This window comes from Ostrinia furnacalis, unplaced genomic scaffold (genome assembly GCF_004193835.3).
Source record: "Ostrinia furnacalis isolate ACB-3 unplaced genomic scaffold, ASM419383v2 OfSCF3022, whole genome shotgun sequence".
In the NCBI taxonomy this organism is placed as follows: Eukaryota; Metazoa; Arthropoda; class Insecta; order Lepidoptera; family Crambidae; genus Ostrinia; species Ostrinia furnacalis.
The window spans coordinates 1,350,572-1,362,649 of record NW_021133261.1 but is presented as its reverse complement, the minus strand read 5'-3'; the positions used below and the strand labels follow the sequence as shown (position 1 = coordinate 1,362,649).

Sequence of the window (12,078 nt, the reverse complement as noted above, 5' to 3'; positions counted from 1 at the left end):
AAAATATGTTAAAACATTGCGATGAAGTTTAAAAATTTGTTAAACCTAAGATAAAAATGTTATGGCCAATAAATAACCCCCTTTAAAGTTGATCCTAACACCTCTGTGCACAGATGTGCCTCTGTGGCACTATCTGTCTGTGTCTAGCGGTTGAAGAGTTGAACTCTTGCGACCGGGAGAACTTGATTAGATTCCCAGATGGACTACTGAAATTAGAAAATGCGCCCCTGTTCCATTTTCATAAATAATTGTTCCCAAATGAGCACATAATGAAACTTGAACTAGTGACGCGCACCACCCTCGAGCAAATAAAATCTTAGTTTTACCATTTACCATTTTTTCGCGCTCACCAGTTAGCGTCACTATCTTAAAGCTACTTGATTCAGGACCTTACCTACACTAGTGCTAATATGGTACTGTAGCCCTCGTTGGAGTCGATGAAATTGCCGTCTAAAACTCAGGTAAGTAAGCACAAAATAAAGTTGACCTATGTTATTTTATTTTCCTTTTTTTAAAGGTGGGCATTTTTGTTAAGTTTGTAATAAATAATCAACAAATGCTTATAAAAATTCAATTATATTTCTTATCGCTAACTAATTTCTTTGTCTTACAGCTATTACAAATACGCCTAACCAATATTCTGAGAGCAATAAGAATAACAACGACTACAGCTATGAGATCCAGGTACATCTTCTGGTAGAAGGGCGTATGCAGCGCCGGAGACCGTAGATGGGGGGCGCCACCGGTCTTGATGACGTGGGACACCCAGTGCGCCAACTCCTCACCAGGGGGCGTTGGCCGATCGTGGAAGATCATGGATAATTCCTTTGCTCTCTCCATATACCTGGAAAAGAAAGAAGATGAAAGTTCGAAAGATTTTTAATGATGACAATGATTATTTTGGTCCTTAAAAAAAGAAGGGATCCCTTGGTTCTCATACAAGAACCAAGTAAAAAAATGTTGATGCTAAATTGTCACTGAATCAGCTCACCTTGGATTGTCCAGGATTTCTTTAAGAGCGACTTCCAAATCATCAGCCATTGAATAGGAAAGGTCAACTCTCTTCCCCAAGCCTTTCTTCACTGCTCTTTCCACGTTGAGGAACTGGTCGGCGAAGACTGGGATTCCGATAATGGGCTTGCCGAAATGAACTGCTTCAGTGGCGGAAAGGAGGCCTCCGTGCGTTATGAAGAGGACGCAGTTCGGATGGGCTGAAATTAAACCATAATCTTTAAATATTAAACATCAATCATCTTACTCAATTTAAGGTTCACTGCTATACGCAAGCATTCCCCAAAAAACATCAATGAGATCCCCGCCATATTTCAATCCAGAGAGATATCCTGCCTTTAACCGATGAAAGGTGTTGTTCTGATGTTAAGACCACGTCTTGGCCAACAATATATTTTTAAAGCAAATAACTTAATGACATAGTAACTAGTAACTGTTTGTCGTGACTTCGTTATTTTTGCTATTGTTTATATCATTGATAAGAGTAAGTGGTACTTATAGCTCAGCTGGTGATAAATTATTAGGCTTGTATATCTGTTACACTGATAAGTTAAAAGTATTATGTCTCATAACATGACTGAGGATTTTTTTATTGTTTATTTTATAGGTCTACCTCTTGTGTTTCTTTTCTTCTCTATCAAAAGTAAACTTACAAAGGATTGCAGGCTGCGGTGCCCACTGCACTATGTGCACATTTTTCGGCAAATCATCCAGTACTTCTTCGAACTTCCACAAGACCGTCTGCTTCAGTGCACCGAAGACTTTGAGAAGGCTCTTCTTGAGTTCCTCTGGCATATCCTTACTGCTTAAGTTGGATCCCATGCTGAAGTATATTACGCCATTTTTAGCACTGTCCAGTAATTTTTTTAGTGTCTGAAAGAGTAATCAGTGGAAATCACATTTTCAGTTTTAGTTTGGTCTTCCTCAGATTGTCATAGAAGAAAAAGAAAAACTTCCAGGTCCAAGAAGTCCCGTTAATCATAAACTTACCTCGGGTAAGGGTTTGAAGTTGGTATCAATGTGGTAACCAGCTACTGCCTTGTAGTTCTGTGGTAGCCTGGTGGCCTGGCCCAAGGATACGTGGGAGTTACCCAGAATCAATGACGCGTTGAATTTCACTTCATCATACGTGGGGACAGGACGACCTCTCATCTTAATTAGGGGTACGTATAATTCTTCGTATGCTTGTCGCTCATATCTGACGAAGATGCTGTAAAGGACAATAGATTATTAGATAACTAATACCTCGTAAGTAATCCTAGGATTCTGTTTTCAGAAAAAAACTTACTAATTCTTCAACACAGTGGTTACCGCAGACATGAACAACTCTTTGACGCGTTGGACAAAGGTGTACGGCGGTAAAACGGTCGACATGAGGCCAGGATTATAAGCTGGGTTCAAGTTCTCGTCGATCAGCTGCATGATTGCAGAGTGAGGATCGACCGATGACACCCAGATGAGGGGGCAGCCGAAGACGGCCGAGAGCCTGGAAAAATGTGAGATATTTTAGGGGGTTTACTGTCAAGCAGATCTGACTGGTTGCTGGTTATAAATCATCAGCAAGTCTAGTCTCGACTATAGCAGGATGACCTTCTAATTTAAAAAAGGCGAGATCTTGCCTATAGAATCTATAGGCGGTCTTATCGCTTTTAAGCCATCTCTTCCAGACAATCTAGAGGATAGATAAAGGCTAATAAACTTTGACTTACACTCCCCATATTGGCCAGATTGGGGCCGTATTGGGAAGGCCTGATGTTCGACATCTACGGGAAGAGCGGGAGTTGCCTTTATCTACTCTGCTAAAACTACAATAATTCATCATCACCAGCATCATTCCAGCCACAGGACGTCCACTGATGAACATAGGCCTCACCTAACGATTTCCATATCCACCTTGTGGGTGGACGTCCTACGCTGCGTTTTCCGGTACGCGGCCTCCACTCAGTCAGTCAGGTCGTCAGTTCTGCGTACTACACTTCAGCTTGCTAATCCGTCAGGCTGTCGTGACTTTAGTTCGTTACTGAGTCGTACACTGATTCATCATCATCATCATCATTTCAGCCACAGGACGTCCACTGCTGAACATAGGCCTCCCCCAATGACTTCCACATCGCACGGTTGGTAGCGGCCTGCATCCAGCGCCTTCCTGCTCTACCTTTATCAGGTCGTCGGTCCACCTTGTGGGTGGACGTCCCACGCTGCGTTTTCCGGTACGTGGCCTCCATTCCAGAACCTTGCTGCCCCATCGGCCGTCAGTTCTGCGTACTATGTGCCCTGCCCACTGCCACTTCAGCTTGCTGATCCGTCGGGCTATGTCAGCGACTTTAGTTCGTTTACGGATCTCCTCATTTCTGATTCGATCTCGTAAAGAAACACCGAGCATAGCCCTCTCCATAGCACGCACTCCATACACTGATTACTCACCCAGAATACAGTTCACTGAATAACCACTCGATCACGACCACGTCGAAGGTCTGCTGAGGGTCGCGCAGCAACTTCTGCACTTCTTCGTTCTGGATCATCGCCTGATGAGTTCCTAAGGTGTAGTTGAAGAAGTTGCTGGGATTGAAGTCCTGCTCATTTTTCATTATTGTCTTGATGTGGGGTTCTGATGGAAAGAAAATTAAGAAGGTAAATTCGTGGTGAAAATCCGAACGGAAGAACTTTCATTTTCAAGAAAGGTAGCATTATTCTAAATGTAAAAAAGTAAAATAATTACTTGGTAGGGCGTCGAAGTCGTATATCATTTTTATTTGCCGTAGCTTTGGATTTGGGCCTTCTTTTATGTATGGAGTAATGTAGGTGACCTGCAAAAATAAACAGTAAGTGTTAGATTCGGCATAGCCAAAGGTCAGTGCGCGAAGAATGCAAGTTTTATTAGGTTTTCTGAATAAAGAAAAATAAAAATAAAACAGACGAATGCTCGGCGCTCGCATCGTAATTCGTAACATGTTACGTCGATTGATACAGATAAACAATAACTATTTATAACAATACTAGATGTCACTCGTGTTGTCGTGATGAATCCGATTTATTACCACTCAGTCAAATGTTACGTCACTTAATACAGAATAGCTTTCCGCCCGCGGCTTCGCCCGCGTGGAATTTTGTCTGTCACAGAAAAACTTTATCGCGCGCGTCCCTGTTTCAAAAACCGGGATAAAAACTATCCTATGTTCTTTCCCGGGACTCAAACTATCTCTATGCCAAATTTCATCAAAATCGGTTGCGAGGTTTAAGCGGGAAAGCGTAACAGACAGACAGACAGACAGACAGACAGACAGAGTTACTTTCGCATTTATAATATTAGTTGGGATATCTCCACTGCTGGAGCACGACTCTCTCTAATTTACCAAAGGCAAGTGGTGGTTTTGGACTACACTCCCCACTCTGGCACGACAGCTTAGGGAGGCACCATTGGCGTATCTAGGGTTTTTTTTCAGGGGGGGTTCGAGGTTAGTATAGCTCAGTCTTTCCCAAAGTGGACGATAACGCCCCCTTGTGGGCGCTGCAGGCTTAAAGGGGGGCGGTAAGAGACCCAGAAAAAAAATCGGGAAGTTGTGTAGAGGCTTAGGAGGCGTCATCTACTAGGAGGACTCTTAGACACCGACTGAGCTCGACTCTTGAGTACAAAAATGGGGGGCGCTAAAAATAATTTATTATCAATGTGGGCAGTAGACTAAATAAGTTTTGGAACCACTGGTATAGCTCATGAGTTAGTACTATCAACTATCATCTTCAAAATCAGTAGCCCAACATCTTGGGGGGCATATTATGCGCATAGGAGGCACGCTGGTCAGACTGGATTGGGAGATAAAATATGCTGTAATAGGTTGTAGAATATAAGTAAAAACCTCATGTCCAGCATTCAGTAGATGCCGCACTACTCCATCCCCCAGGTTTCGATGGCTCTGGGCGGGCATCGGAAACACCACTAGTAGGTATGTTGTACGCCTCGCTGATGTTGAAGCACAGTAGTGCTATTAATGCACATTTTCCAAGGCTATTCATTTTCTGAAAAAGATTAGAAAATAACCTGTTTGATTTGATTTTCTCAGATAAAGTCAGATTTCCTAAGCTCAACTTTATGTGAAGTGAGGAAGGTCATTCATCATCATTAATCATCGTCATCATTAATAAATAAGTAGACAATAAATAAGATTATGATTGAATGAATATCTTCAAAATTAAACAAATTAATAAAAGTTGTAAGTACTTACGTAAATTATTCATAGATGGCACTCTACTTCCTTCTAACGTTCGTGACTAACTCACACGTAAAATCGTTAAGATATGGTTAAATACAACTTATATTTTTATTTATATGAAACGCGAATTNACTATGACACGCGTGTGTGAAATTATCAATGCTTATCATTGCCGTGACAGACACAATGTGCTGTTTTTGTACCTGGTAACCTGATGGCTGGTAATCTACCAAAGATTGCCATAACTTAGAAAAATACAGTAAGTCCACTGAGGACAGAAAAGAAATAATTCGTAGACATCGTAGCCACATGTCGTAGCACACGTGTCGTAGCTGCATTAAATCGTAGATTCGTATTCTATTAAATCGTAGACCTACATCGTAGCTGCATAAAATTGTCGTAGTAGTTCGTAGCGGAGCTACTTATGAACGTCACGATTTTATCGCATTATTATCGTTTTTTAACGAAACATTAATACTAATATGCGTAAAACCGAACCATGCGGCTACCCAGACAATTTCCCATGCACTATACAATTAACTAAATTCGAATTAGAAAAATGATTCGAAAATATAAAAAAGAATTGCACTTTTGCGGTCACAAGTTATCATCCTATAGTAATTTGGATTACCTAATAAAGTAAGTAGATGCTACTGTACCTCTATTTAGGTGTTCTGAATCATAATGCGGCTAAAAAAAAGTGTTCATTCATGTTAGGTAATACGCCATTATGTGATACGACCATTTTTTATCGATAATTGTTATCGACCATCAAACTTCTTCATTGACGACAACGATATGAAGGCAAATAAAAACAAATTATTAAAGATTAAGATATAGTTTAATGGGATTTTCGTAGTTTATTTTTTTTCATATTTAAAAAAATTGGGCTATTTCTGACTCAGAGCTCGCCAATTTATAGAAATAATCACTTTTTTCGCAAGTGTTCAATTTCATGATCATCATTTCAGCAACAGGACGTTCACTGCTGAACATTCACCAATGATTTCCACATCGCGCGGTTGGTAGCGGCCTGCATCCACGGCCTTAACAGCTACCTGTGGACGTCGGTCCACCTTGTGGGTGGACGTCCCACGCTGCGTTTTCTGGTACGTGGCCTCCACTCGAAAACCTTGCAGCCCCGTCACAAGTGTTACTGAACCACGTATCCCATAGAAAAAATATTTATGAATTACTAAAACTAACCTTGACCTCCAATAACAACATGTTGGCTGATGTCGATTGTAGGTGTGTGGTCACTTTCACCCGGTTATTTAAATTTACTTTCACTTTTTTAAACTGGAGTAGATAATACTGCCAAAAATATGCGTGCTCCAACTTAGTATAATGAGAACAAATGTTTGTTTCCTAGTTAAAACCATTCTTAATTACTTACTAGGTAACTATGGATTTAAACACGATACAATTATGCTTTTTACTCAGTAGTGTTTGATTAACTTGTAATCAAAATACCCTGTTTCTCGCTTCCTGTTCATAATTCGGGAACATTTGGAAGTTAGTAAAATAATTTCGCTCGTATATTATTGTTAAAAATCTAGAGGCACAGTAAGACATAAAACAAAGTAACAATTTGATTTAATATGTACACTATTGTAAAAAAATAAATTAATTTATATTCTTACTTAAAACTAATATCACTGGTTTTTCTTCTCCCTGCTCAATCTACTTCTCCTACAACAAATTCGCTTCACAATCAATCTCAAAGCAACAACAACTACAAGGACCAAAGCTACCAGATCCAGGTACATCTTCTGATAGAAGGGCGTGTGTAAAGCGGGAGACCGAAGGTGGGGGGCGCCACCTGTCTTGATGACGTGGGACACCCAGTGCGCCAGCTCCGAGCCAGGGTGCGTAGGGCGGTCGTGGAAGATCAGAGACAGCTCTTTTGCCCTCGTTGTGTAGCTGGAAGGAAGGTTCCATGATAATTTTATGATTAAGAGCCTTTTTACAAGCATTTTTTCCAGGCAGGACATCGTCATTGCTAAATCACTAGGATTTCAGAGGTTTACTACGCTGAAGAGTGGCGCTACTTGTGTCTACCGAACCCCTAGAATAGTACAGAAAATTTTAGTTCCTATTTTGACCACCGTTCTTTTTACGTGTCGCCAGTATACTGGTACTTTCACTCCAATCATGTTATATTTTCAGGACTTACCGTAAGTAGGTATTGCCAAAATTCATCCAAATTGGTTCAGGTTTTGGGGTGAAAACGTAATAGACAGCAAAGTTAGTTCCTTAATTCTGATTTAAGTTCAATATGTTTAAAATACTCTTAATGAGTATGAACTAGAATGAATGACTTATTATTTCATCAAATCTGCTTACCTTGGGTTGGTAGTAACTTCTTTAATCGCGACTTCCAACTCATCAGCCATTGTGTAAGAAAGGTCTACCCTTTTCATGAAGCCCTTCTTCACAGCTCTTTCGACGTTGGTGAACTGGTCTGCAAACACTGGGATCCCAATGGTGGGCTTGCCAAAGTGGACTGCTTCAGCGAAGGAAAGAAGACCACCGTGCGTTATGAACAGGATGCAGTTAGGGTGAGCTGAAATTAAGAGAGTCATTTCGAAGATGTGACAATCAAACTCCTTATTAATATGAACATAGAAGAAAGATGTTACAGAGAATGTTGTTTATATTCTCCCCACTCTCTACATAAGTTCTGCAAAACTAGTGATTTTACTTTATTTAAATAAAGTAAGTCAATATTTTACCGTTTGTTAGGAGGATGCATGTGGAGGAAGATATTGTGATCCACCAAAATATCTAGGTCTTTTGGTAGAAGGCTTGTACGTTACGCTGGACATAGGCCTCCAAGGATTTCAACAACGATCTGCGCTGCCCGCATCCAGGTATTACCTATCTATCTACGTGGTGGTTTCTAAAATTGCTGAAGCTATAAAAGTGGTTTACTTACAAAGTATAGCAGGTTGAGGTGCCCAATGCAATATGTGCACATTTTTCGGCAAGTCTTCAATGGTATCTTCGAACTTCCACAAGACCGTCTGCTTCAGGCCACCGAACATTTTGAGGAGGCTCATCTTCAGCTTCTCTGGCATGTCCTTGCTCTTCAAGTTGGATCCCATGCTGAAGTATATGACGCCGTGTTTAGCATTGTCCAAGATATTTTTAAGATCCTGTAAATGTACAAAGTTAACAAACTGTTATTTGTAGCAATTTTCAGACTTCCAGTTACAAAAAGAAAGAACATACTGATTAAGGATAATGTTATATGTATTTTATCAGTTGTTCATTCTGTGCTGTCTAGGATTTTAATTATGCCGGTCTAGGTACCTAGGTAAACTATAGAGGTCTCCAATTCAAAAACTTGCCTCGGGTAGCGGTTTGAAGTTGGTATCAATGTGATAACCAGCCACTGCCTTGTAGTTCTGCGGCAGCCTGGTGGCCTGGCCCAAGGACACGTGCGAGTTGCCCAGGATCAGCGACACGTTGTATTTGATTTCATCAAATGTCGGGACCGGACGGCCTTTCATTTTTATTACAGGCACAAACATTTCTTCGTACGCTTCTCGCTCGTAGCTCATCAAGAAGCTGTAATGAAAAAATAATTGCCTAAAAATAACATCATGCTTCTTCAAAACAGTTAATACAAAAAGCCCTAAAAAAACTAACTATATGCTTTGTCTAAATTATTTATTAGTTTCTTTACTCGTGTAGCATACCAGCGGTAGTAGAGCGGTACAGGATGATGTACCTAGTCAGATTTTTCTTCAGACATGAATACCGTGACAGCTATTGTTAGGGTCTTACAAGACGTTAGATATAAATTAAAGGCGGACTGTATTTCATAGGTGTAATGATTATAAATATATCGCTAGTTCGCGCCTACGTGGGAGGGCCGCGTCTGACACCGGTGACGGTCGTGAGGCTGAGTGGGCGTCGGGCACGTAGTACGGAGTGTGCCGGCGCCTCGCGCGGAGCCGATGATGGCCGATCGATCTCGATGAAGCCCGAGGACTCGAGAAGCGCCAACAGCTATAATGTCACATTTCACCCCTCTCTCACCGCTCCAATACCGTAGGAAGTGCAGGAACTTTCTCAGTTAGGCTCCACCAAAGCTGAGTTGAGCGGAGAAGTATCAGACCGTCAAATTTTTCTATAGAATTTGGCAGCGGGTGCGGAGCGGAACTGTGCGGAGCGGAGACGAGAAGTGGAGTAATGAAATCTGATTAGTTAAGTATTTAAATACTTTTCATTTCTTTGCTCCGCTCCGCTTTGGTGGAAACCGGGCCTTACGTGTGTAAGGTACGTACGTACTATGCGTGACTTACACATTTTTCAACAACAAACTTGCTCCTAAGAAGAACAGCTCTTTAACGCGCTCCATGAACGTGAACGGTGGTGCGCTACTGGACATAAGGCCAGGGTTGTAGGCCGGGTGCAGACTTTCGTCGACGAGCTGCAAGATCATGGTGTGAGGCTCCACAGATGATAACCAGATAAGGGGGCACCCGTAGACGGCTGCGAACCTGGAAATGGTTTGAATCTACTGAAGAGTTTATGTTTTATTCGTTGGACGCGCTAATCTCAAGAACTACGGGTCTGACTGGAAAAAATCCTTTTGTCTTGAATAAGTAACCCATTTATCGAGGCCGCTACGACCAATAGGGACTACGAAACGTTAGTAGTTAACAAACAAAAACTATTAACTCACCCTGCGTAAATCTCGCTGAACATCCACTCAGCCACGACCACGTCGAAGGTTTCCTTGGGATCATTCAACATCTCTTGCACTTGTGGATTCTGCATCGTCCTTCGACTGAATTCCATGAATAATTCCACCACCTTGAAGGGATTGAAAGGCTCCAACTCATTGTCCAATATCTGTTTGATGTAGTTAACATCATGATCTATAAATAAACATGAAACTTAAGTAGGTACCTAGAAGAACCAAAGTAACCGACATAGTCCGCAGAACTGCCGATTTGGCAATGGGTGAGAACTCAAACTAATTTTAAATAAATAAATAAATAACTTGAAAAAATCGAACTGCCTAAGTCGGGAATCGAACCCACGACCTTTTACTTGCCTTTGTGTAGAACTGATGACCGTTCGCACAGAAATATCTTGTTCTACACTTACGGCCTCGTTTAGGCGTTTAATTTCTAAACACTATTATGCTCTAAGTGAGTATCTCAACGATAAATTACTAGGCTCTAACTTCTAACATCTTTCGGTTGATCTAGGGTGGTCCTCCTCTCTCCTAATTGCCGTGCCCTACAGGGCCCATAATGTTCTAATTTTAAGTACATAATGGATGCAATAAAATATTGAGTATTGAGTATTGAGTATAGGCTAGTTTCCTAAAAAAATTTTTTTAGTCCGTCAATTTTAATAATAAAAATATTGGACACGTATGTTTTTAATTGTCAATCAAACAAATAATTACAAAGTTATAGTGCGTTGAAGTTCCGCGCGACGTCACAAAGTGCTGCACTTTTATGCACTTACTGACGTCACAGGCCTTTTCTTTAGAACTTTGGCACGCTTTATCTCTTTACATTTTCATTAGTTTTAAAAAGTGAAAAATACGTGTCGGGTAGTTTTTGATAAGCTAACTGACGTACTAATTAAAACTCTTGCTTTTTTACCCAGCAAAACATCCCTATTATTAAAATTATATTAAAATTGGTTTTCTACTTTACCTATTTTATCTGAGACTTTAATTTGCCGTAGCTTTGGGTCCGGGTTATCTTTCGGGAATGGAGTTATGAATGTGACCTGTAAATTCAACAAATTAATGACTAAACATAGGTTGTATTGGAATCGTTTTAGTATGCGAATGTTGAAATCCACTCTAAGAATATCTTGGAGTGTTGAAAATTACAAAAAAAAACATTTTTACGCTTAATCGAATTAACTTATGGTACTTTGGTTTGAAACCAAAAGCAGTCTGTCTTCTTTTAGGGATATCGCTAAGTCGTTGATTAGTATCAAGATCGCCCCCTGATAGAGTTTGCGTAACGGCCTACATTAATTCAGCCACTCTATAGTCTCTTTTTTAGCAGTTTTAAAATATTTAAAGCACAAACCTCGTGTCCAGCATTCAGCAGATGCCTGACCACTCCTTCTCCCAGGATGCCGTGACTCTTGCTCGCCATGGGAAACACCACCAAGATCTTGTACGCTTCGCAGGCGGTCAGGCACAAAAGTGCACTGAGGACGAATTTGTAGAGGTGATGCATGTTCTGAAATTATTAATATTTGATAAAATCAACTAAAACAAATACTTATGATCATGTTACCAAATGTTACCGATGTTTTATTTTATTGTACTGAAAATATCGAATCCGCGACCTCTGGGATGATAGTCCGGCACGCGAACCACTAAGCTAGACGACCTTTTTATTTTACAATTGGAGACATCTTATTTCGCACTAGACTGGACATTTGTATGAATTACAATTTGTTAATTAAATTAATAAATCAATTAAGAACGAATATTAAAAAGTGTACTCACATAAATCACACGTCTCTTTATTGCTCCATGTAAAACTATAATGCCCCAAACAGAGACAATTTTCTATCTACAAAGTAACTAATCACTAAACATTGAGTTTATCAGTTACTCTTTACAAAGTCACGATGACACGATAATTTACTAAATTCTTATATTATTAGATTATGCTAGGTCAGGATGACTTGGCCTTTGTCATAATCGGATATGGAATCTATAGCCCATGAACATAGCAACATCTAATGCAGAGAGTTAATATGACAACAAACTTCGAACTAGATTAAATTCGTTGTGGGTTTCAAGAGTCAGCTATCCCCAGAACGGTAGGTACTTACTTATCTACTCAACCTGTAATGGGAA

At 40.4% G+C, this 12,078-nt stretch overlaps 1 protein-coding gene and 1 pseudogene across 1 annotated transcript; both read right to left on the bottom strand.

Moving 5' to 3' along the window:
• Nucleotides 1-560: 560 nt before the first annotated feature.
• On the bottom strand, nucleotides 561-6,446 carry LOC114357095 (UDP-glucuronosyltransferase 2B9-like; annotated as a pseudogene).
• LOC114357080 (UDP-glucuronosyltransferase 2B2-like) lies at nucleotides 6,051-11,800 on the bottom strand. The gene is made up of 9 exons (XM_028310532.1): nucleotides 11,722-11,800; nucleotides 11,294-11,449; nucleotides 10,907-10,982; nucleotides 9,916-10,111; nucleotides 9,533-9,730; nucleotides 8,573-8,792; nucleotides 8,158-8,377; nucleotides 7,566-7,785; nucleotides 6,051-7,142 (listed from the first exon to the last, which is right to left on the bottom strand). Exons 2-9 carry the CDS (start codon nucleotides 11,444-11,446, stop codon nucleotides 6,875-6,877), a joined length of 1,551 nt encoding a protein of 516 aa, XP_028166333.1. The 5' UTR covers nucleotides 11,447-11,449; nucleotides 11,722-11,800; the 3' UTR covers nucleotides 6,051-6,874.
• Nucleotides 11,801-12,078: the final 278 nt, after the last annotated feature.